The sequence below is a fragment of the Abramis brama genome, assembly GCF_963993115.1.
Source record: "Abramis brama genome assembly, chromosome: 12".
Taxonomy (NCBI): domain Eukaryota; kingdom Metazoa; phylum Chordata; class Actinopteri; order Cypriniformes; family Leuciscidae; genus Abramis; species Abramis brama.
Window position 1 is genome coordinate 13114311 of NC_139974.1, and position 26911 is coordinate 13141221.

Consider the following 26911-nt stretch of genomic DNA (forward strand, 5'->3'; position numbering starts at 1 on the left):
GTCCCTGACGAGAGCGTTGCTCTCCTTGGCTGTGAACCGCTCCTGGCGCGCGTCTGGCAAATACGCCGTTATAATAGGAATCCGCTTTAGAACAAAGCGCGCCTGCTCTTAAAGGGAATGTGAGATGTCGCTCTGATTGGTTTATTTCACGATACGCCCAAACCACACCTATGAATAATGAAGCTACTTCAGACCAACCCATTTTAGATTTGCGCCTGGCGCAAGAGTCATTTATCCCGCTGGGAAAATAGCAACAGCGCCAAGACCCGCCCACAAAGTTACTTGCGCTTTGCGCTTTGACACTTGCGTTTCAGATCGTTAAAATAGGGCCCTTTGTCTCCTATCTAATAATAAACATTTATGTAAGATACAGCAGCAAAATTAGAAATTTCCCAAATGTCCATCCTACTATACATAGAAATTACTTTTGCATTGTGTTTAATCAGAATAATTATACTAAATATAAAATATAAAATACAAGCAATACAATATTACTAATGATATTAATCTAGATACATGTACATCATTCAGTTCCTGTAGATTTATATTTAAATGCATCTCCATCATTTAGTTTTCTTTAATGAAATATTAAGGTAATTTGACCATTTACAGTCTTTTAGAGGACATAATGAAAAATTACTTTCTAAAAATGCTGAAACCTGATTCTTTTCAGGTTGACATTTATAATCTGATTAACTGAGTATAATATTTAATTTCTTATTTCATTCTGCACTTACTTCCAGCACTCAGTTTAGTTCCTCCACTGAAAGTCCACAATGATTCTCATTCATTCAATGAACAAAAAATATTTAAAGAGCAATAGAAGTCAGCAATAGAATCCTGCAAAAATGCATGTTTGATTGTTTTATCACATTATGTAAATCCAGGAGGAAACTGAATGTGTGTTTGACAGGAGTCTGTTGAGTGGAGAGTGTTTTGCATGTTTACACTCACAAAACTCCTCATGATCAGTGTGTGTTCAGTCCCGCCAGAGTCACTGACACACCAAACAATAATGGCTCTTCTAATTCTGGCTACACTGACTCTGCTTGCTAAAGGTTACATTTTTTTCCTAAATTAGTAGAGTTTGGTATTCATTTTGTAAAGCTTTGGTTCTCTTGTGCTTTGTTTTCATTTTTAAATACAAATGTTTTCATAAAGGACGTAAATATCTCATTATTTGTATTTAACACTGTAACACATCTCTCCTTTATCTCTCTCTCAGTGTCTCATCAAGAGGTCCAGACTCCTGAGTCTCTGTGTGTTACAGCAGGAGATTCAGTCTCTATAAGCTGCACTGCGTCTTCTGGAATTGGTTATGACATGAGCTGGTATCTGCAGAAACCTGGAAAAAATCCTAAACTTTTGATCTACACATCGAGTAACCTTGCATCTGGAGTTTCAAACCGGTTCAGTGGAACTTATTCTGGATATGAATTTATGCTGAAAATACGTGGAGTCCAGCCTGAGGATGCAGGAGATTATTACTGTATGGGGTATTACAGTGGTGGAGTGTGCACACAGTGAAACAACATCGTACAAAAACCTCTCTCAGTCAGACGCTACAGAGAACATGAGAATCATTTCAGACTAGTTGCCTTGTACACTGTAAAAAATAAATAGTTGAGAAAACATAAAAATATAAGGCAACTTGATGCAGTAAGACTTTTGCGTTGTCTCAACAATTATTTTTTAGTTCTTCTCAGTAATAATACTTTGTTTAGCCAACGTAAATTTGTTCGTTCATGCAATTTTGATTGTCGTATTTTGTGAATAAATATATTCTTGTCACAGCAACTGAAACAACTATTACTGTTGTTGAGATAATTAATTTTTTTCTGTTTCCTGGATGTAAAAAGTTGAATTGGTAAAATAAAGTGTCAGCACACTATCCTATTTATAGTGATTTTACATTACAAATGACAAACATGGACTTATTCCTTTATCAGTTTATTGCATTTGTAAACATGCACATTGTAACAATTGCATTAAGATTGTAGTGAAATGTTATAGAAATCTTAAAGGGATTATTAAGAAATTAAAAAATTCTGTCAACATTTACTCTCTCATGTTGTTCAAAACCTGTATGAGTTTCTTTCCTCTGTTGAACACAAATGAAGATATTTTAAAGAATGCTGGTAACCAGACAGTTGACGGCACCCATTGACTTCCATAGTAGGAAAAAAAAATACGGATGGAAGTCAAAGGATACTGTCAACTATCTAGTTACCAACATTATTTAAAATATCTTAATTTGCGTTCAGCAGAGGAAAGAAACTCATACAGGTTTGAAACAACATGAGGGTGAGTAAATGACTATAATGTAAACTATAATGTAGACGGGAATAATGGAAATACCTATAATGGAAATACTTCTCCAAATTTGCTTAAAATGCCCTTAAAAAAAATCATAGGCAAACAAGTCAGTCAATGCCAGATCTATAAACATTACATCGCAGCATAAATTATTAATTTTAGACTTAACAGTTTTAATATTTGAAGGATTGTCAATAAGAGAGTGCAGTGTGTTTCATTGTAAAAGAGCTTGACATTCTGTTTTATCTAGAATTAAGAACAGCAACAAAGAAAGGATCCACAACACTGAAAGGCAGTTTCTAAATATGAACATCCTTGGAGTAAAACTGTCCATTTAAAAAATTGTAAAAAACTTGTTTGTAACCAATAAAATGCTTGGAAACTTAGTCAACAGGCACAAATTATGCCTCACCAACATTCATTTGTTTAAGGTGCATCCACACTCAAGATTTGGTATTGTTTGTCTTTGTTGGAGACAAGATATGCCACCAGTGTTCAATTGTCAATTAAAGCAGTTTGTTTTTCAGAGAAAGCACACGTTGGGTGCATCCAGACCCAAGCTCCATGAACAAATTTTGAATGGCATCAAAAGTGTACTTGAGGTTTTTCGGATAGGACAAGTTTAGAGCAAAGAGAAGGCCAAATAGGTGTGCCAGAGCAGTAGAGGGATGCGGGACATCTTCCAGTACAACAGCAATGTTCTGGATCATTGGTGATGTTGTTTGGGTGTTGTCTTCCATCACAAAGAGAATGCCAACAGAGACTCCTTTTGTCCCATCCTCAGTTTCCTGTGACACAAACACAAAAAATATATTTTAGTTTAAAATTCAAGTTGTTAGTTTTATAAAAAAAGAAAAAAAGCAAGTGGTATTTTAATGTTTTAAGAGTATGAACACGCTATTTCCAAATCTGGAAATGGTTTAAACTAGGGGTGTCCAATCCTGCTCTATGGGTCACTGTGCTGCTGAGTTTAGCTTTAACTCCAATTAAACATATCTGAACCAGATAATCAAGATTACTAAGAAACTTCCAGGTAGGTTGGAGCTACACTCTGCAGGACATTGGCCCTACAGGAGCAGGTTTGGACATCCCTGCTTTAAATGTTTAATTTACCCAAAAATGAAAATATCATCATCATTTACTCACCCTCATGTCGATCCAAACCCGTAAGACTTATGTTCATCTTCAAAACAGATATGAAGATATTTTTAATGAAATCAGAGCTTTCTTTTCCTCCATTGACAGCCTACGCCACTACCACTTTCAAGCCCCAGAAAGGTAGTAAAGACATCATTAAAGTAACCCATGTGACTCCAGTGCTTTAACCTCAATTTGAAAAGCGATGCGAGTGCTCTGTGTGTAAAAAACTAAAATGACATGTGTGGCAAGGGGGCGTGGTTCAGCGGAGTCTGCATTTGGAGAACGAGTCAGGAACGAGCGGTGAGTAAGTGGGTCAAGTACAAAATGAGTAACACCGGTTTCCGATTGCAGTAATTGGTGTGGAAAGACAGTATAAAAGTACACTGTTTTATTGGAGATGAGAGAGATCACGGGCGAACTCACGTGTGTGTCTGTCTATCAGCTGGACCTGGAAAATACATAAAGCTGTGATCTCACTCTCGTCTCTGATAACCAGTGTGCTTTTAAACACCATACCATTTTATACCTTGACACAGGAGTCTTTATCCACAAAATATAAATCTCCAATGCACGTTCATAAGATAACCATGTCGCATGTGTGTTATGTTGACGTGAGTGCAGACATTCTCATCTGGAACCGCTGCAGATGCAAGCTTCGTTTATTAAATTCTACATTGATGTTTCTAAAATTTGTGCTTCCAGGATGGGTGAGAACACTGCTCTTGCGTCAACACAACACGCACACGTCATGGTGCTCTCTTGAACGTGGTTTGCCAGATATATTTTTTGTGAATAAAGACATTTTTATGTATTTATTTTTCACATAAAGCATTAGCGTAACTTCACAAAATTGATGTTAAACCACTGTAGTCATATGGACTACTTCAATGTTTTTACTACCTTTCTGGGCCTTGAAAGTGGTAGTTGCGTAGCTGTCAATAGAGGGACAGACATCTCTCAGATTTTATTACAAATATCTTAATTTGTGTTTTGAAGATCAACAAAAGTCTTGCATGTTTGGAATGACTTGACAGTGAGTAATTCATGACAGAACTTGCATTTATGGGTGAACTAACCCTTTTAGCCTTTAAAGTCTTTGATACATACTTTACACTTCTTGAACAGCTCGGTTGGGTTCTCACGAAGAAACACAGGAAGGCCTTCCAAAGAAGCAGTCCTCCTGTGATTCACTATGTCTGTCGTCTTGATAAACATACAAAAGAAACAACCGAATAGCCAAAGTATGAAAACTGTATTTATCATCAACCAAAGTAATATAGATCAAACCATCAAAACACTGAAATTGAACTTACCCTTTCATCAAGTCTTTCTAGGAGTGCATCCATGTCCTGTCCGAAAGCTCCTTTTTTCTCTCTGTAAAGTTTCAGGAGCTTAGGTGTGTACATGTCAATGGCTGTCATGAAGACTCCCAGAAGGTCTTTGTGATTCGGAAAAATTCCTCACAAATCTGTTCATAAACAATTTAATTGTATTAACGAAACTGTTTAAAAACAATGAGTACACATTATTTACTGTGATCTGAACACCTATTAAGAAAGCAAAAAATAAAAGATGATACAATTACCTGTTCTTGATAAAAGAGTGCAGGCCACCTCTACAATCATTGGTTGCTCTTGGACCACTTCTTTTCTCCTGAGGGAAAATTTTAGTTTCATGTTTTCACTTATGGCTGCTATGTTGGCTACCATACATTGTGTATGTGAGGCTTACACATTTACACATTAAACATTTACACATTACACGTTATGTCTCACCGGTTAAATGTTTCCCGTATCTCTCCACGGTCTTCTTCACAAACACGCAGAACAGATACACAATCAGCGCCACCTTGAAACAAACAAAAAAAGAATATCAACTTACAAACAAAGGACTTTAATACTCATATGGTAAACAGACATATTACTCACTAATTTCAGTTTAGTTTATCTTGGCTATTGTATTGAAACATTATCATGTGTACAATTATTTATTCATTTAACGTTACTTGGCAAGCATTATCGTGTAATAGAAGCGGGATAATATACTGAATTTGCGCTGGGGTCCTGATCACTCAGTTGAAAAGATTAAAATAAATGATCGAATTTACGATAATCTGCGTCTAGAGAACTTTAATGAGCTAATCTTTCTGTGAACAGTGACACAAACATGTTAGGCCACAAGCCCTAAGGTTACATAAAAAAAATTTGTTGATGGCAAATGTGCATCCATGATATGTGTTTTAATGTATAATTACAACCAACATATGAGTGAAGACTTAACGTAGTTAAAATTATATTAAGGGCACAGGTGGCATTGACTTTATTACGTACTGTTACTTTAAGACAGAATGTGCGGATCCAATTTCACCAAATGCACATCCAATATTCTCACAATGCTCTGTAAAGACATAAGTGACCGCGTTTAAGTGATTGCTCTCCAAAAACGGACATATAGACATAATATTGTGTGTATTTGTCCATTCAGACGCGAAAGAGAGCTCAATTCAGAACTCGCGCGCTGTGCACGCTTTAAGTGCACGGCTGCAGCTTGTGTGCTCGCAGAAGAGCGTAACGTCGTAACGCTCTCTTTTGCATAATCACTCTTATTCAGATCTATCCATATGTCTGCTCTTCTCTTTCTCCCAGACGTTTTTAATTTTTTTTAACGTTTTATGAGATATGCATCAAGCGCATGTCAATGCCCTGCCCACAAGCCTACGTTACCACAAACGCAGGACAAATTCTGACTCGATGTCTTCCCAAATCGTCCATATCTAACATTTTCGTCATAGTTTTTCCATTCAAAACTATTTTTTTTATGTAGTTATCGTCTCGTTTTCGTCTGTGGAAAAAATGTCGATGACGAAAATTATTCGTCGACGAAATCAACACTGAATAACACACTGTCAGCTCGGAAATATACGATTCTATGCATGCATGCATGAAATTCAAAGTAATATTAATACTCACCTACAGCCTTAGGGCAATATTTAGATCCTCGAAGAGTCAGTCGATGAGAGAACTCCAACATGCCACCGATAAAATGAGGAGCTAAAGCACAAAATGGAGAAGGGAAACCCCGTGCATTTGGCGCGATGTTCTTGCTCATAACGCATGCGCAAACTATTCAGATCTTAGCATTGCCGTTCAACATAAAAAAGTTTATCCAGAAAACTTTGTTTAACATGTAGCTGTGACATTTTGGAGAATTTTGTTGGATTAACATGTAATTTTATGTAGATTCACAGTTATTCACAATTCCTAATATATGTGACTCAAAAAGCACAGTATGCTGGACAAATGGTAATTTTATTTTTTACAGTGTACAACAGCTGAGCAACAGTTAAAGTTTTAAAGATTTTCTTATGTACTCAACATTTTTTTCACTTTATTTTGTTCCTTTATTATGGTGTTTTATTCTGGATCAGTATTCATACAGCGAAACGGCATTGTACAGAAACTTCCCTCAGTCAGACGGCACAGTGAATTTACTCACGCACTAAATAAACTCATTTACATTAAATGATCATTTTTCAGTGTGAACAGAATAGGTTATCAATCTACACATTCTGTCTATGAGATAAAAGTTAAGGCAAGACACATGCAAAAACATTTATTGCACATTTATTTGTGTCTGTAGATTATTCATATCTTTAAAAGCCAAAATGATTTTATCTCATGCTGAGCCAGAAAATCTTCACTTCAGTAAAGAACTTACTTTACAGATTTATTCCTATATTACAGAGAGGTTTGTTCACATATGCCTGATTTTCATTTTATTCCTAAAAATATGGTGTGTGTGTTTTCTGGCTGTTGATATTTTCAGATTTTTGAAATGATAAAAATAGATTTCCAAAATCCCCTCCATACAAACTCTTGACTCTAATATGTCAACAAAATCTGACACACAAAATTCTGAAGCTGCTTTATCCAATGTTCAGATTTCTGTTCTGTTGCAATAAATGCAAATTAGTGCATATTTAATTAGAAAATGCCTCATTTGTATATTTTAACATAAAATTTCAGAAAACTAGTTAACAATGTTTGTGAAATCTATTAGTTCTTTATTATTTTATTACTCTTGTGCCTTGCCTTAATTTTTTTATTACATTATTTATTTATTAAATGCATAAATCTTGAGTCAGAATTCAGACCCTTTTTCCTATTTCATGTAAGATTACAATAAAGGATTTCTCAAATACCTTAGTTTAGAGTTTTTTTTTAATATATACATTTTTATAAATTAAATGTAGCTAAAATATTTATTTCATTAGATATACGATTAAGATGCCATGTTAACATAAATATCTCTTTTACTGTAATCAATATTTTCAGTATTAAAATATTATTTTAATATTCATGCTGTTCATCACAATAATCACAATGGACACAAGTCCCAAAAAAATCAATAAATAGTGGGATTTCATATTTAAGGTTGTTTTATAATACAGCAAGAAAGTCAACACCATATTTGAGTCAAAATGCTTTTATTTGGCAGCAATAAAACAACAAAGCATTGCTGTTACAACAGCTGAGAATATCTGAACATTATACTAACAGAACGAAAGATTCATTGTTGAGCATTGACTGATTTAGGACAGTCCTATGTAAGTTTGTGAGTGTGTGTGTATGTGTGTGAATGAATGATTATGCATGCTATCTATGTCTTTGTGTGATGTGTGTGTGTTTCACTGGTCAGCATCACACTGCTGTGTGTCCAGGCTCTCGGTCACTGCTTTCTGGGATGTGTGTGTGGCGTCACAGCTGATGGTTGTTGCTCTGCTCCACTCACTCTCAGTGAGACTCAGGCTGCTGCTCCAGCTGTACAGTCCATCCTTCTGCAGAACACTGGGACTCAGATTCACAGCAGAGCTCCTGCTACTGCCATCCACCTTCCAGCTCAGCTTCCAGTCAGAGGGGAATCCCTTACTGCCCAAACACAGCACTGTAGCCTTACCCTGCTGCAGCTCGCCTCTGGAGGGGGGCAGGACCGTGAGGGTGGGGCGAGTGGCAGCTAGAGAGAGAGAGAGAGAGAGAGGGAGAGAGAAAGAGAGAGAGAGAGAGAGAGAGAGATAGAGAGAGAGAGAGAGGGAGAGAGAGGGGGGGGAGAGAGAGAGAGGGGGGGGAGAGAGAGAGAGGGAGAGAGAGGGGGGGGGAGAGAGAGAGAGGGAGAGAGAGAGAGGGAGAGAGGGGGGGGGGGGAGAGAGAGAGAGAGAGGGAGAGAGGGAGAGAGAGAGAGAGAGAGAGAGAGAGAGAGGGAGAGAGAGAGAGAGAGAGAGAGAGAGAGAGAGAGAGAGTTTCATTCTTCTTTAAAACAGCTCTATCAGTCTTTCACTTCCCTTTAAGAGATTCAGAGTTAATCAAGCAGATCTGAAGAGCAACAACCCGTAAATAACACATTTTACTGAATCATATTATTCTGATTTTAGTCTAATCTGGAGTAATAATAATATAATAATATAATTGATAACATATCAGACTAAAATGTATATATTACATTTTTATCTATTCTATTATCTATAGAGTTTAATAAGAAAATAATTTTGTATTTTATCAGCATTTAATTTACTTTGTCTTAACATTAAAAAATATCAAGAGTAAAAGAATACATTTCTTTTCAGTATATATTCAGTATAAAAAAAACCTATACGAAAATCTATTTAAAATATATATTTATTTACTCAGAATACTACAAATCCATTAACATATATACTGACATATTGCATGAGACTTATTGATATAACTTTATTCGGAGTACACATTTCTTAATATTCAGCCAAAAATGTGTTTTACAATCACCATTATTAAGGATAGTATGATCTCTGTATAATATGATTCTTTAAATGCAAGATATTTAAAGTGTACATAAAGTATACTTGCAATAGTTCCACTTTAACTATAACTAAAGTGCATTAAGTACAAAATTAGTTGTTCCAATTTAGCAGACTTTAAGTATACAAATTTAGTATAGTACAATTGCAGGATATTTATATTATAGGTACATATAAATGTATTTGTAGTTAGCATAAAATGTATTTCAATTCATTTATTTTTCACTAAGGAATACACATTAAGTATTATAATCAAGTCTAAATTAAAACAGTATGTTATATTTTAAGTGCCCAATAGGGCATATAATTACAGTAGAGTAATAATAAACACCTGAAACAGAAGTTAGATATATTTCTGTATTATCTTAAACATAATATAGTCAAAAATATCGATTAACAATTATAATTTATTTTTATAAAATATATATATTTTTGAAACAGAAAGAGATTTACTTACTTCCAACTGAGAGTCGTGTTCCTCCACCGAACGTGCACCACAGTGATACAAACCCAATGAGCGGCTGTACAAAAACCTCCTGCACTAAAACTGACACTGACAGAGTTACACTAACATCAACACTAACACTCACACTGACACTAAAACTGTATCTTAGTTTAGTTTCACTTAGTCTGATAAAAATATATATAAAAAAAAAAAATCATGAATAAATGTTGCAAAATGTATTTTGATTGTTTTTTTAAGGTAAAGTCCATGATGGATCTGAAAGTGTTTCTGCACTTAAAACTCCACTAATGATTATTAGTGCGTGACACCGAAACACACACACAGACACACACAAACATACAATGACGTCTCTTATTCTAATAACAGTTAAAGCAGCAATGAAGATTTTATTTTTTATTTATTTTTTATTTTATAACCTTTATTATATGCAGAATACATCACATTCTGACATTACATTATACTGTATATGAACATGTGAACTCATGCCATCTTAACATACTGAAACTATTCTCTTTTAAGGGATATTTTCAATATTAAAATATGACGTTAGTATTCATGTTACTCATATCCACAAGGTGCAGTATGCTTTATTAAAACAAGTATAGGCCTAAAAGTAATTAACAAACAACTATCAACCCTATCAGCCCTATCAACTTCGAGTGTCTACAGAACGTTATACCCACACCAAGGAATTCTTGGATAACACTGGGAAAGCGTGCTTTTCCAGGGGAGAGGGACGCTGCGGAAGCCACATCCTGTCCGAAGGGAGGTACCATGTGGAGAATATACATATGGACTGGCCGGTTAGGGCCTTATGGAAACATATGGAAAGTCACTGGGGTGGCTCCAGCCTAAGAAGGGGGAGGCAGCACCAGACAGTGACGGCAGAGCGGACTCTGCCAAGGGAAAGACATGGGCTCACCACAGGTGCTTCTGACTCCAAAGGAGGAGATGGCGGGCGAGTTGTGACATGCGGCGGGAGCATAGACCACCCTGACGGTTGATGTGCGCAACGGTCGCAGTGCTGACCGTACGGACCAGTACATGCTTGCCTAGTAGCAGCGTTTTGAAGCGGCCCAGCGCAAGATGTACTGCTAACAACTCGATGCAGTTGATGTGCCAGTGCAGTTGAGGCCCCGTCCACAGACCTGAAGCTGCATGCTCGTTGTACATGGCCCTCCAGCCGGTGGCAGAGGCATCCGTGGTGACCACAGAATGCCTGGACACTTGTTATAGGGACACCTGCCCATAGGAACGAAGGGTCCGACCAGCTCTGCCACGACCATCTCAGGACTCGATCGTGGAGCCAGTGTTGGAGCGGCCTCATATGAAGCAATCTAAGCGCCATTATGGCAGCTGCAGATGCCATATGCCCCAGGAGCCTCTGAAAAAGTTTCAGTGGTGCCGCTGTTTTGCGTCCAAGCGAGCTCACGCAGTTCAACACTGCCTGGACAGGGGCCTCTGTGAGGCGCGCTGTCAGGTTGATTGAGTCCAACTCCATACCGAGAAAAGAGATCCTCTGCCCGGGAGTGAGTTTGGTCTTTTCCCAGTTGACCCGAAGCCCTACAGTAGGTGGCTGAGCATCATGTCCCTGTGTTCGCACAACTGCTCTCTTGACTGGGCCAGGATAAGCCAGTCGTCGAGTTGAGGATACGAACACCACGCTCGCACATGGGAGCAATGGCCGCCTCTGCGACTTTCATGAAGACACGGGGTGACAGGGTCAGCCCGAAGGGTAAGACCTTGTACTGATATGCCCGCCCCTCGATCTCTGCCCTGAGTACAGGGGCATGCAGGCTGGGGGACGCCGGACGAACTGAATCGCATAGCCGGGTTTGCTTGAGTTGCTCTTTTAGTTGAAAAATAAGAAAGAAAAAGAAAAAACTCTTCCCACGCTGAGGCACCCAGGGGTAGCCGCGGCTAGATGAGTAAATACTCAGGAACGCCCACCGATACCGACACAATCTGAGAGCTGTAAGCTCGCGGCCACCGCTGATCGCGCCATCACACCAACACTAGATAGAGTGTAGCTTTTCCAACTTGAGTCTCTTCTAGCAGCACTGTGAGGTACAACCTCGGCTCTGAAGTGAAAGACAATGTGTGCGTGCACCCACTTCCTGTTTATATCCGTGCTGCGGGGCGCGTGACGTGATTCACGCACGCCAACGGTAATTGGCTCGTTCTGTAGACACTCGAAGTTGATAGGACTCCCTGAAGTGATCCCAATTACGTTGTCACGTTGACGTTATGTCAAACGTGAGCAACTAAAAGGGAAAGATATATTTTACATGTATTTCAAAATGTATTTAAAGTTGCTGGTATACATGGTAAAATGAGAATGTCTTTAAATACCAAGATATGTTCTTGTATCAGTTGGTCCTTGAACAAAATGAGTGTCAAATAATTATCCTATAATTTCCTCTATCCAACACAAACCACAATATAAAACAAATCAGAGGGACATTATAGGTTGATAAAAATGCTGTCCAAGTCTTTACCCTAATACAATACTTCCTATACTCCAAAATCAAAATAACTGACAAAAAGATGTTGATTTATGAACAAGACCTAAATGGCAAAATCATGTTTCCACAGTCCATCCTTCTTCTGCACATTACAATCCAGAATCACTTTTAAAGTGTCTTCTTATTCACAGGGGAAATCAAATACATTTTATTTATCTTGGCACCAAGACTGATCTTGCATACCCCTCAGCAAATGTGCAGTTGCGATCCAGACTGGTGTGTGTGTGTGTGTGTGTGTGTGTGTGTGTGTGTGTGTGTGTGTGTGTGTGTGTGTGTGTGTGTGTGTGTGTGTGTGTGTGTGTGTGTGTGTGTGTGTGTGTGTGTGTGTGTGTGTGTGTGTGTGTGTGTGTGTGTGTGTGTGTGTGTGTGTGTGTGTGTGTGTGTGTGTGTGTGTGTGTGTGTGTTCTGTACAAAGCTGAAAACGAACATATCTCAGGTTTCACTAAATTAAGTTGGAGAAATTATTCCATGTAAAAAAAAAAAAAAGAATATATCTAATGGGAATTTCAAATTTGTTTTAAATTAAATGTGAAATGTATAATGAGTAAAGGAAAATGATTGCTTTCAAAATGGAGGCGACACACCAGTTGGCTCTTTGTCTGCTATCTAATAATAAACATTTATGTAAGATACAGCAACAAAATTAGAAATTTCCCAAATATCCATCCTACTATACATATGTGGCATCCGAGACAATTACAGTTACCAGAGCACCGACTACGCCACCTGGGGAGTTTCACCCCAGGAATTATGCCTAAAGGCTACACAGGTTCACCACCAAGGCAGTTATAAATAGGAGACACAGACTTGTGTACAAAATTACAAAAGGTGCTTTATTTTAATCAGTTTAAAATAACAACAGATTTAACAACAGATTGGGACACACACACGTACTCACGCACACACACGACAATCCACAGGGCTGCAACCTTACTTCAGGTTAATTAGGTGAAAGATCAATTCCGGTTTGTGCCACACACACGCACACTTGTACTAATGTGAGATCTCATGCATACAGCAAAGCACTGCAATCCGTGAGAAACACCACCACCGCACGTCACACGCCCTCGTCCCGAGTAAACCTGCAGCTCCTGAGGAATACACACGCACACACCAAACATAAATTAATAACAAAGTTAAATTTTGCAACCAAACAACCACATAAGAGAAAAACTTCAGATTAAGTTTACTAAACCATTAAGAATTATCAGAAGACAAAAATAGACAAAATAAACAAATATCTGAAAACAGTAAGACAGCTACAACCATTAAATCAAACCAATAATTACATTAAGTTGAAATTATAAGGTCAGCTGACTAATCAGCAAAATAAACAATACTCAATACACCCAAGATAAATGGTTTCTCTTCAAAATGAAAAGGAATCAGCCACTGAGTTATAACACAAAAATAAGTAAATCACAACAAAAATACAACATGAAACAAAATAAACAAATGCCCTTAAAGAAAAGAGCTCAACCACACAAACCAAAACAAAAGAAAAAAATAATAATATTCCACACGCCCCAATAGAAGGGAGTACGCTCAAAAGCGATCCTGATGAAGACAGCACACTGGACGTGTGCTCCACGTGGGAACAAAGCAGCGATACAGTCGTGAAAGCGAAGCCACGCTTTCTCCTAAAATTTAAACAAACAATTAAAAAGAGACGGCCTGCAAACTCATTCGTCGAAACTTACGAACAAAGAGATTTTGCACTTACCAGCAGGTCGTTGCGGATCTCTGACTAATCAACACATTCAAACACTCGGTTTAAAAGGAATAATGATCCAGTGTACGTTCTTTTACCCTAACGCCCTAAAATCATATTAACAGTCATTAACCTTGCCAAATGCTGAAATTACATAAGATTTTAATTAAACATACGTACCAGGCCAACAAGAGAAGGTAACACGCCAGCGTAAAAGGCAAGATTAGAGGGCATGCGCACATATGAGTATAAAACTCGCTTACGGAGTGACAAAGCCACACGGGAGGGGAACAGCAGATTGAAAGTGAAGCTACCTAAACAAAGCACTCCTGTTAGTGTTTACACATCAACTCTTAGCTGCCAATACATCACTTTTTCCTACCTGAAATGCTTCACCCCAATCACAAACCCAGCCAGGAGAAGAAACAGCACCCCAGAGGGGAGTCGCTTACCTGAGCTACGAGTGTGGGACGCTTATATGTGTACGTAACACGGCGCCCATTACTGACGTCACACAAGCGTCTTAACTCTCATGTCACACATAGAAATTAATTTTGCATTGTGTATAACCAGAATACCAAATATAAAATGTAAAAATACAAGCAATACAATATTACTAATGATATTGATAAATACATGTACATCATTCATTTCCTGTAGATTTATGTTTGAATGCATCTCCATCATTTAGTTTTCTTTAATGAAATATTAAGGTAATTTGATTATTTACAGTCTTTTAGAGGACATAATGAAAAGATTATAAAAATGCTGTCTGATTCTTTTCAGGTTGACATTTATAATTTGATTAACTGAGTATTTATTCAATTTCTTATTTCATTCTGCACTTACTTCCAGCACTCAGTTTAGTTCCTCCACTGAAAGTCCACAGTGATTCTCATTCATTCAATGAACAAAAACAAACTCTTCAAAAAAGTATTTAAAGAGCAATAGAAGTCAGCAATATCCTGCAAAAATGCATGTTTGATTGTTTTATCACATTATGTAAATCCAGGAGGAAACTGAATGTGTGTTTGACAGGAGTCTGTTGAGTGGAGAGTGTTTTGCATGTTTACACTCACAAAACTCCTCATGATCAGTGTGTGTTCAGTCCCGCCAGAGTCACTGACACACCAAACAATAATGGCTCTTCTAATTCTGGCTACACTGACTCTGCTTGCTCACTGACACTGACGAAGGCAAAGAGCCGAAACTTATGTCAACTTTATCTCCTGTCTTTAATAAAATATTTTTAGAGTGCAGACCTTTCTTTTTTCTTTCGTTTTGATTTGATACGTAGCTCATTTTTACATTATAAACAGTTTATTACATTAATAATGTCATACCATAATACATTATGCTTTTTTATTACATTATGAGTTGCTACACGTCTTTTATTCAGAATAGACGGTCAGAGCCGGATTTACTTCAGATTGTGAATTTGTGGCAGGCAAAATAACTTTTTGACTACACTCTTCACCGCACCTCAAAATACATAAAACATTAGCATTTATATAGTGTTTTTAGTAAAGAAAACACTGCTGTACTTATTCAAAGAACCAGTTCTTTATTTACCCTTGAAAACAAGCAGAGACGGACCAAATCATTGAGGTTTAGGCACAAACTCTTGTCAATACTTTTCATTTGTTAAATATTTGCAAAGCACAGACAACCGTAAAGGGTGACAAATGATGATGTATGACGAAAATGACAAATGACGAAATATGGAGCTTCTGCCCGACAGCAACAATATTATACATTTTATTATTATATAAAGTAATTGTCGTACAGAGTTAATTAGCATTAGAGTGAAATAATAATGAAAAAAGAATTATTGCTCCTTACTGTAATTTAAACCATTTAAATAGTTGAACTCAACTGCACAATAACTCTACACTGCTCAAGCCCGCAGTGTAACAGCAGAACAAGAGTGAAAACAGTTAAATTTATTATTACTTTTATTTGTCAGCAGCTGAGATCATTAAAAAAAGATCTGTCTCTGTTTACCACCTGAAATATGTTTCTTGACAGTAAGAGCTTCTTGTTCTCAGAAAGGACATTTACATTGAAGACTCTTTGCATATGAACTGCACGCTTCAGTGCACTAGAGGTCTTTATAGATATGTGAGTTTATGGTTTTATGACTGACAGCTCTTCTTCATGATAACAGATCCAAAAGCAAACATGACTTTAATAGCCGTCATTATTTGGACACTCACAACCTGCATATGGAGTAAGTATGTAGAAATGAATAAAGCCAGAAATGAAGAAATCAACAAGTCCACAGATGCTCAGATCAAGATTTAGACTTCATTTTATTCTCTCTCTTCAGGTTCTGTGGGACAAACTCTGACTCAATCTGAAGCTCAAACAGTGCAGACTGATCAGACTGTCTCTATTCTCTGTAATCATAAACCAGCAGTAAAGTGTAATAAACCAGGTGATACCTCTAAGAAATGTATGTCCTGGTACCATCAGATTCCTGGAGAAGTTCCTAAACTCCTGATCTATTACACATCAGAGAGAGCTTCAGGTGTTTCTTCTAGATTCAGCGGCAGTGGAAGTGGAGACCACATGGATTTTACTCTGACTATCAGTGGAGTCCAGCCTGAAGATTCAGGAGTTTATTACTGTCAGAGTAAACATAACAAGGGGGTCTCTGGTACCAAAGACTGGGTGTTCACACAGTGAAAAAGCATCATACAAAAACCTCCTTGGCTGAGACTTCTGTAGATGTTGATGTTGAAGATCATTATTCACCTCACTGACTTTACACACAAACACTCAGAGACACAGACGGTTGATGAACTGTTGATGTTCATAGTCACACACTCATCAACACATTCTACATATTTTATATGAAAAAAAACATCAGAATGTCTCAAACATGAATTACACATGAATTACAAATTATAATAACAATAAAATACATCCAAAATTAATATGAAAGAAAGCTCACTGTGATCAACACTTATGTAATGAAAATGAAGATTTCACATCAGTCCCTCATGAAATACCATATATTTCACTATAATAGAATTATTAGTGGATTGACTGGGAAATTGTTCATATATCATTAATGTATCTTATATCCTAAATAAATAAATATCAAGCTGTCTGTGTGACGTTTCTGTGTTTTGGTTTAGTTATGTTATCTAGTTTTCTCCTGTCTTTTGTGCTTTTGGTTTAGTCCTGTTAATTAGTTTCTCCTATGTTCTCATTAGTCATGTCTTTCACCTATGTCCTGTCAATCACCTTGTTAATTATCCTGTTAGCGCCAGTGTATTTAAGCCCTGTGTTTTCCCTCAGTGTTTGTTGGTTCTCGTCTTTGTATGGTTGTGTGTTCCTGAGTTCCTGTATTTTCCTCTAACCTGAGTTTGTGAATAAACTAGCTGCATTGAAATTCTGTTCCCTCGTCTTCAGCAACCTGCAACAACCCTGACAGTCTGCAGTTCAACTGAATCTCTATTTGCTTTATTCCATAAAAGAAAACAATGTATTCATCCAGATATGCTTTAACTAGCTTTATGACGAGTCCACTTTAGTCTGAATTAGATCCTGAATCATTTTTTGTCCATTGCTTCCTCTGTTAACAACCACAGTGAGTTTTCCTGTATGATTATTAAGATCAAATATTCAAAAAGTTTATTTTCATGGCATTGAAGTTTAACATTCATATGAATAATAACATGTAAACTAAAAGAATCAATAGAACTTCATCTATTTGTGTGTGTAGATTATACATATCTGTAAAGGCCAAATATATTTTTTCTCATGCTGAGCCAGAGGAACTCCACTTCAGTAAAGCACACACTTTACAGATTTATTCCCTATATTACAGAGGGGTTTGTTCACATATGCCTGATTTTTAGGGGCTACGTCATTTTATTCCTAAAAATATGGTGATTTTTTTTTTTTTCTGGCTGTTGATGATATTTTCAGATTTTTGAAATGATAAAAATAGATTTCCAAAATCCCCTCCATACAAACTCTTGACTCTAATATGTCAACAAAATCTGACACACAAACTTTTGAAGCTGCTTTATCCAATTGTAGTGAAGTTGTGTGATGTCAGTACAATTTGGTAGGTGGCCAATGAGCATTCGCCCATTGGGGCATATAAACCGTTCATTCATGCCTCCTGGTGTGTGTCATGGTTGAAAGCCCGCCCCTTCCTGTCGCAACTATGGATTGAGTGTGCCGTTGGGTGGCTGAGGGTTTGTGCGCGTGGGTGGCTGCTTACTCCCAGGTAGGCTTGGTACCATCTTGGGGCGTAGTGGGAAGTTTTATTTTTGTCCTGACTTGGGTTGTGACAATTTGTTTCAGTACGGTGTGCCTTCAGGGCTTCCATCGGTGTGGCATTGCAGCTTAACTGATCGGAACACCACCTGTTGCAATCAACAAGGCTGTTACATGATTCTCTTACGGTATATGTTGAAGTGTAACGATCGTATTCTCTGGTAGGTAAACTGGGATAGTACTTTATTGTATTATCAGGTGGGTAACTGGTCGATAACTTTGTTAGTCGTAACCCTTGTTTATTGTTTTGAAGATCTTCACGGATGCTAAAGTGGGTTAAGTGAGCAGTCGCATTAAACAGCGCGCGCGCGCTCTCTCTCTCCGCCACTCGCTCTTTAAAGCCACGCTGCTGCTTTCTACACACCATTACATTTAAGTCAAACATGTTTATGCGGGCTTGAAAGATTATTTTTTTTGTTATTTGATTCTGAGTGATTGTGTTTGCTTGGAATTATTTTTAGGTGTAATGTTATTACTGTTAACGTTGTATTTGGTGTAAGTTTCTGCCGCGGTCACAGTAGATCTGTTTGTTTCTCTTGAATGTGAATGTGTTTTTTTTCTTTAATGTGAATGTGAGTGTTTAGAGTATTTATATTTTGGGATGCATTGTAAATTGTTTATTTTCTTGTTGGTTTCCGTCATGTTAGAGTCAACAAATTGACTTTGAATGTTTCTGTTTTCTTTGTTTATTTAAATTTAGTTTGATTATCTATTTTTCTTTTTTTCTTTAGGAGCTGAGGACTTCCAGGAGCGGGCTGGTTGTCGGTTTCACCGCAGGTTTTGCTTCACTAAGAGTGTTATTGCAGTTTCATTGCCGTGTCACTACCATTGGTTATTTGCAGTGAATTTGGTGGGTGTACGTTGGGTTGGCGTGCTTCTTATGGTAGACCTGCTGCCAGCACACTAGCCTGCTCCTGACCGGAAGCCTCAGCCCCTGTGAAAGTTTATTGTGAATCTTGTGATGGTTTATTGTGAATCTTGTGAGGGTTTATTGTGAATCTTGTGAGGGTTTATTGTGAATCTTGTGAGGGTTTATTGTGAACCTTGAAGGTTTAATTTTGTCGCTTTGTCCAATTCAATCATGACCCATGTGAACTACTGATTTTAAATTATTGATCAACTTTTAGCTTTAAATAAACATTTTTGCACGGAAGCCCATGCCTCTTGCCTTTTCTAGGTGGAACGTATTTGTGTGCTTTATTTGGGTTGTTTTCCCCGTTAACCTGGGGTGGCGTAGTCGCTAAAATTGAGCCACTTGCTACACAATGTTCAGATTTCTGTTCTGGAAATAAATGCAAATTAGTGCAATTAGAAAATGCTTTGTTTGTATATTTAAACATAAAATTTCAGAAAACTAGATAAAAAATGTTTGTGATTCTTCATGTTATCAATCAACTGGGAAAGTATGATGAAATCTATTAGTTCTTTATTTTTATTTATTTATTTTTTTACCCTATTCATCTCTTGTGTAGCTAAAATGTTTTATTTCATTAAATTAAATATTAAGATGCTAACATACATATCTTTTTAATATTTTCAATACTAAAATATGATTTTAATATTCATGCTGTTCATCACAATAATCACAATGGACACAAGTCCCAAAAAAATCAATAAAAAGTGGGATTTCATATTTAAGGTTGTTTTATAATACAGCAAGAAAGTCAACACCATATTTGAATCAAAATGCTTTTATTTGGCAGCAATAAAACAACAAAGCATTGCTGTTACAACAGCTGAGAATATCTGAACATTATACTAACAGAACGAAAGATTCATTGTTGAGCATTGACTGATTTAGGACAGTCCTATGTAAGTTTGTGTGTGTGTGTGTGTGTGTGTGTATGTGTGTGAATGAATGATTATGCATGCTATCTACGTCTTTGATGTGTGTGTGTGTTTCACTGGTCAGCATCACACTGCTGTGTGTCCAGGCTCTCGGTCACTGCTTTCTGGGATGTGTGTGTGGCGTCACAGCTGATGGTTGTTGCTCTGCTCCACTCACTCTCAGTGAGACTCAGGCTGCTGCTCCAGCTGTACAGTCCATCCTTCTGCAGAACACTGGGACTCAGACAGTGGCGGAGCCAGAGGGGGGTCCGGGGTGGCACTGGACACCCCTGACATGCGATTGGCCACCCCGGGTGCCACCCCAAAATTTTATTTGCTACTGGCAGTTGCTGATGCTGATTTAAAAAAAAAAAAAAAAAAAAAAAATTACGTTCGCCGGCAACGCGGCGCGCGCGCAGTTTTCAAACGGACGAGCAGAGGACGAGAGATAGTTGCAAGATACCGAACTTCACCGAATAAGAAAACATCATATTTGAAGTAAGTTTTTAAGGTTTAGCATCAGGGGGGTTTGCTCCGAATACATTCGGCCTAATACACGCATATACAGTAGGCTACCTTGCCGTGTGTAGCCTACGTTACAGTATACAAATGTTCTAGCTAATGTGAGGATAGGAGATCAAAACGCAGGCAAAGAAGAGCAGAAACAAGCGATACCATAATGCGATTACTATAGGACTGTGAAGCTTTATGGGTGTAGGGTGTTGATGGACTCGAGCTGTGTTTTGATATTTAAATCTGATCTAGATGTAGTCTTTGATAAAAATGCGATTTTCTCAGCTTTTTGCTCATGTTGCTTTTTATGAAACTTGCCAACATTCAAGTGTTGATTAACAAGTAATAAAAACTCAGTGAGTGTTTTAGCGCAATTTTCTCACCTCATGGGATCACAACACTAAGAGATAGTAAATCTTTTCCTGGATTTTTTTTGTGCGTTCCCGAGATTAGACCTTCCTTAACATAATGCCGAAAACCCGAAGTCTCTAGGTGGTCTGGTTGAGGAGTAGATAGAAGTGCAAGATTGGTGCGCACAGACGCACAGAACAGAAATCATGAGTTAACAATCGCAATTTGTCCGGTGGAAAATTGCGCTAAAAAGACGCACGAAGCTAGAATTTTTTTTTTTAAAGCACAGGGTCTGTTCTTTCTTATGTTCAGATATTCATACAACAAAATATTCTGGGGTGCCATGAAATTGTGAAAATTACCAAAAACACCATTTTTTTTTTATACTGGAAAGAGTTAAGATAAAAATATTTTTAATAAGCACAAACATAGTCCAGTCATTTTATGAAAAAAGGTTTAACAAATTGCAACAGAAGCAAACTCAAATCATTTTGTATCCTCAATATGTCCTGAGTAAGGAAAAAAAGTCCAGAAGAATCCCATTAGGGGAAAGTTTTGAAAACTGTTTCTGGGGATTCACTTTTTATTTTACCTACCTTTAGTCTTCAGCATTTTCCTTAACATTGTCTCCTGTTCTTCCCTCAGACTCGTCCCCCAGAAACAGTCCCACGGACCCAGCCCCAAACCCAATCTCTTAATAATTAATAAAGGCTGGTTTCTAAAGTACTTCTTCCTGCCTCTATGTATTAATGCTCATGGGTAGCCGTAATGGGTTCCATTCAGACCTTAACATTAGGTATTTTACTGTTATATGTCAACAAGATTCAACAAGACATTTTCTCCTGGCTATATCCAATGTTTAGATCTGTTGTGGTATTTATGCAAATTATCACATACATAATTAGATTATGCACCATTTGTCCATGTTAACAACCAATTTAAAAAAAAAACTTGTAATACATTTTTTGTTTGTCTTGATGCAAGTAATCAACTCAGTAATTTTCATGGTGATATCTAAAGGTTACAATTTTTACCCTATTCACGTAAGAAAAAGAATGAATAGGCGTATGAATAGGATATATTTGGGTCTTTTTCAGAATGGGATTCTTCAGGACTTGTTTTTCCTTACTCAGGACATATTGAGGATACAAAATCAGTTGAGTTTGCTTCTGTTGCAATTTGTTCAAGGTTGACCCCCATTTTGGCTTAAAATGACTGGACTAACAGGCAGATCAGACCCCAGCCCTTGCATCACCACTGGCTAGTCAGAGTCAGTGTGGTCAGACTTCAGAACCATCAACAGCTCAGAGCATCTACCAGACACAGGCAGTCAATCACATACCAAATTCAGGAATTTAAGTTGAGAAGATTTTGCCAGATTAAAAGGATAGTTCACCAAAAAATGAACACAAAAAAATAATTATAAATTAAATAATTATAATTAGAAAGATGTTCAACACTTATAGACACAAACAGAGTGACCCAATTCCTTCCATAAGCTTTTCCACTGTCTGTGTGTGTGTGTGTGTGTGTGTGTGTGTGTGTGTGTGTGTGTGTGTGTATGTACTGTGTACCCCCGCAAGTAGCAGTGGCAGTGGCGGAACTAGAGTTTTATACATGGGGTGGCCAGGGGGTGGCCACTGCTACTTGCGGGGGTACACAGTACACACACACACACACACACACACACACACACACACACACACACACACACAGTGGAAAAGCTTATGGAAGGAATTGGGTCACTCTGTTTGTGTCTATAAGTGTTGAACATCTTTCTAATTATAATTATTTAATTTATAATTATTTTTTTGTGTTCATTTTTTGGTGAACTATCCTTTTAATCTGGCAAAATCTTCTCAACTTAAATTCCTGAATTTGGTATGTGATTGACTGCCTGTGTCTGGTAGATGCTCTGAGCTGTTGATGGTTCTGAAGTCTGACCACACTGACTCTGACTAGCCAGTGGTGATGCAAGGGCTGGGGTCTGATCTGCCTGTTAGTCCAGTCATTTTAAGCCAAAATGGGGGTCAACCTTGAACAAATTGCAACAGAAGCAAACTCAACTGATTTTGTATCCTCAATATGTCCTGAGTAAGGAAAAACAAGTCCTGAAGAATCCCATTCTGAAAAAGACCCAAATATATCCTATTCATACGCCTATTCATTCTTTTTCTTACGTGAATAGGGTAAAAATTGTAACCTTTAGATATCACCATGAAAATTACTGAGTTGATTACTTGCATCAAGACAAACAAAAAATGTATTACAAGTTTTTTTTTTAAATTGGTTGTTAACATGGACAAATGGTGCATAATCTAATTATGTATGTGATAATTTGCATAAATACCACAACAGATCTAAACATTGGATATAGCCAGGAGAAAATGTCTTGTTGAATCTTGTTGACATATAACAGTAAAATACCTAATGTTAAGGTCTGAATGGAACCCATTACGGCTACCCATGAGCATTAATACATAGAGGCAGGAAGAAGTACTTTAGAAACCAGCCTTTATTAATTATTAAGTGTCACGGTTGATTTATGCACTGTTTCCTCTGTGTCTCGTGTCACTGTTTGTTTACATGTCTGTGAGTGTGCGCGAGTGGGCGTTGTCCCGCTCGCGTGATTGTTCAGTGCTCCAGCTGTCATCAATCACTCTCATTCCCTGTTCAGGTGCAATCCATTCCCGCTCTCCATAAATACTCATTCACCTCTCCTTTCCAGTGTCCATCCGTTGTTTGCAGTCCTGTGTGTTAGTGTTGTGCCGTCTCTTCCGGATCTGAACTTCCTGTGGATCGCGTCTTTTCTGTTTCACCGCACACGAGCACCGAGCACTGAGGATTCCACGGATTCACCGCACCCGAGCACCTCTGCACTTGACCATCGAAGTCCCTGCGAGAGTGAGCCTGATTGTCTTCCCCTGAGAGCGTCTGGTTGCCTGTTTCCTGAGAGCGTCTGTTTGCCTGTTTCCTGAGAGCGTCGGTTGCCGGTTTCCTGCGTGCATCGGATCGCCAGTCCCCATGAGATCGTTCAGCATTGACTTTTGAGTGATATTACTTTTGTTCTTGCTGTTCGAAATAAACTCTATTTTACCTGCTATTGCTTCCAGTATTCTATCATGACAGAACGGATGGACCAAGACATGGAAGCAGCAGGGGGATCTTCAGCCTCATTGGAGGAGTTTATTCGAGTATGCATCGGCCGTATGGATGCACAGGAACGCAGCCAGGGGGAGACAGGACGAGCAATTCAGGCTCTTGCCTCGCAGGTGTCCGAGCTCACCCAGCGATTCCATCAGCTGCAACCTCCCACTGCGCCAGCACCACCAGACGCACTGGCAGTTCCCCCCACACCAGCTGTGCCTCTCTCCCAGTCGGAGCCCAGACTCCCTACTCCTGAGTCATACTCCGGTGAGCCCAACTTCTGTCGTCCATTTCTAACACGTTGCAGCATGCATTTCGCCCTACAGCCTAAGACTTTCGAGAGAGAGGAGTCGAAAGTGGCGTTCGTATTGACGCTACTGACTGGGAGAGCGGCGCTTTGGGGAACTGCCGTGTGGGAAAATCAAGACCAGTGCTGCTCCTCGTTCCAGGCGCTCGCGACGGAAATGAGGAGGGTCTTTGATCGTGCCGTCGCGGGAAGAGAGGCTGCCAGGGTGCTGGCAGAGCTACGCCAGGGAGATCGATCCGTCTCGGACTATTCCATTGAGTTCAAGACCCTGGCAGCCGAGTGTCGCTGGAACGAGGAGGCGCAGTGGGATTTATTCCTGCATGGGCTGGCCGAACGCGTCCAAAGGGAGATCTACGCCCTGGACCTGCCCCCATCACTAAACGCGCTTATTGATCTGGCCTTGAGGGTGGACGCTCGTCTATCTCGGATCGGCCAACGAACGTCACCCACCAGAGTCCGCGGCAGCGTGGAACACCAGCGGTCCAGCGGCATGGACGCGTTCGGTCCCCACGATCCCGAGCCCATGCAGGTAGGGCGAGCTCGGCTTTCCCGGGAGGAAAGAGAAAGGCGGAGATCCCAGGGCCTTTGTCTATACTGTGGTGGCGCAGGACATTTCGCTCATTGTTGTCCAGTAAAAGGCCCAGCCCGACAGTAAGTATGAGGCTACTGTCGGGTGGGATCTCCGCAGAAAAGACCTCATCCACTTCCACCATCCTCCCGGTAAGACTGAGATGGTCAACTCACGATCACCACTGCAAGGCACTTATTGACTCGGGGGCCGAAGGTAACTTTATGGATTACAGTTTTGCTTTACAGTTTCATATTCCCCTCCGAACACTCCCTCAGACCATCACTGTAAACGCATTAAATGGACAAACACTACCAGCCATCTCTCAAGTCACTGAGAGCCTCACACTCATCACATCTGGAAATCACGCTGAGACCATTTCATTCTACATCATGGACTCCCACCTCACACCCATCGTTTTAGGACACCCCTGGTTAAGTTTGCATAACCCCCGTATTGACTGGAAACACAGGACCATATCGGCTTGGAGCACTGAGTGTCATAATTCGTGTCTAGTGTCTGCTTGTTCTGTTGTTTCTCTCCCTGTGTTGCAGGAGGAAGCAGTGGATTTGTCAAACGTGCCCGTAGAGTACCACGACCTGAGGGAAGTGTTCAGTAAGTCAAGGGCTGCTTCTCTCCCTCCGCATCGTCCCTATGACTGTGCAATAGATTTACTGCCAGGTAAGTCTCCACCCAAGGGCAAGATTTATTCACTCTCGGTTCCGGAGAGAGAGGCTATGGAGAAATATATTTCTGATTCTCTAGCAACCGGGTTCATTCGGCCTTCCTCTTCTCCAGCGGGGGCGGGGTTCTTTTTTGTGGGGAAGAAGGACGGCTCTCTGCGACCTTGCATTGACTACCGAGGGTTGAATAACATCACGGTAAAGAACACCTATCCTTTGCCATTGATGTCTTCAGCCTTCGAGAGGTTGCAGGGAGCGTCACTCTTCACAAAATTGGACTTACGTAATGCTTATCATTTGGTCCGCATCAGGAAGGGGGATGAATGGAAGACTGCTTTTAACACCCCTAGGGGGCACTTTGAATATTTGGTTATGCCGTTTGGTTTATCCAATAGTCCCGCAGTCTTCCAGGCACTCGTCAATGATGTGTTGCGAGACATGATCGATCAATTCATATATGTTTACCTGGATGACATATTGATTTTTTCTTCGTCTCTCCAGGAACATGTGCAGCATGTTCGACGAGTGCTTCAACGATTGCTAGAGAATGGGCTTTTTGTCAAGGCGGAGAAATGCGTTTTCCATGCACAGTCGGTTCCTTTTTTGGGACACATCGTGTCGGTTGAAGGTATGCGTATGGATCCTGACAAAGTTAAGGCTGTGGTAGAGTGGCCAATCCCAGATTCCCGCAAGGCCCTGCAGCGGTTTCTGGGATTCGCCAACTTCTATCGGCGGTTTATTCGCAACTTTGGCCAACTAGCCGCACCTCTGACCGCACTGACCTCCTCCAAAACTATGTTCAGGTGGTCAGACGCAGCTGAGGCTGCGTTTGCCAAACTAAAGAGCCGCTTTGTTTCAGCTCCCATCTTAATCGCCCCTGACACTTCACGTCAGTTTGTGGTGGAGGTCGATGCGTCAGAGGTGGGGGTAGGCGCAGTTCTTTCCCAACGCTCTCCTTCAGACGACAAGATGCATCCTTGCGCGTTTTTGTCACATCGTTTATCTCCTGCCGAACGTAATTATGACATTGGTAACCGAGAGTTGTTGGCGGTCAAGTTAGCTTTGGAGGAATGGCGTCACTGGTTGGAGGGATCTGGGGTACCCTTTATTGTCTGGACAGACCACAAGAATCTGGAGTATATTAGAACCGCCAAAAGATTGAACTCCAGGCAGGCCCGGTGGGCACTTTTTTTCGGTCGTTTCGATTTTACTCTTTCGTATCGTCCGGGGT

The 26911-nt window shown here is 39.3% G+C and overlaps 1 protein-coding gene and 3 long non-coding RNA genes across 6 annotated transcripts; 1 reads left to right on the forward strand and 3 right to left on the reverse strand.

Moving 5' to 3' along the window:
- Positions 1-1934: 1934 nt before the first annotated feature.
- Positions 1935-6777, reverse strand: LOC311093336 (uncharacterized protein). Of its 3 annotated transcripts, none has more exons than XM_084130657.1 (6): positions 6430-6777; positions 5232-5304; positions 5042-5109; positions 4770-4924; positions 4564-4659; positions 1935-3104 (listed from the first exon to the last, which is right to left on the reverse strand). In XM_084130657.1, the coding sequence occupies exons 4-6, from the start codon at positions 4875-4877 to the stop codon at positions 2823-2825; spliced, it is 486 nt and encodes a 161-aa protein (XP_083986783.1). In that variant the 5' UTR covers positions 4878-4924; positions 5042-5109; positions 5232-5304; positions 6430-6777; the 3' UTR covers positions 1935-2822. The 3 variants fall into 3 exon arrangements, with proteins under 3 accessions (XP_083986783.1, XP_083986781.1, XP_083986782.1); XM_084130655.1 differs by having other exon boundaries at positions 6426-6777; XM_084130656.1 differs by lacking the exon at positions 6430-6777 and having other exon boundaries at positions 5232-6409.
- Positions 6778-7925: 1148 nt separating this feature from the next.
- Positions 7926-10048, reverse strand: LOC311093687. The gene is made up of 2 exons (XR_014608470.1): positions 9744-10048; positions 7926-8469 (listed from the first exon to the last, which is right to left on the reverse strand). It is a non-coding gene; the product is annotated as an uncharacterized lncRNA (long non-coding RNA).
- A 7995-nt stretch (positions 10049-18043) lies between these two features.
- LOC311094095 lies at positions 18044-19437 on the forward strand. Its single transcript, XR_014608562.1, has 2 exons — positions 18044-18234; positions 18312-19437. It is a non-coding gene; the product is annotated as an uncharacterized lncRNA (long non-coding RNA).
- Positions 18270-20892, reverse strand: LOC311094096. Its single transcript, XR_014608563.1, has 2 exons — positions 19328-20892; positions 18270-19261 (listed from the first exon to the last, which is right to left on the reverse strand). It is a non-coding gene; the product is annotated as an uncharacterized lncRNA (long non-coding RNA).
- Between the last annotated feature and the right edge of the window lie 6019 nt (positions 20893-26911).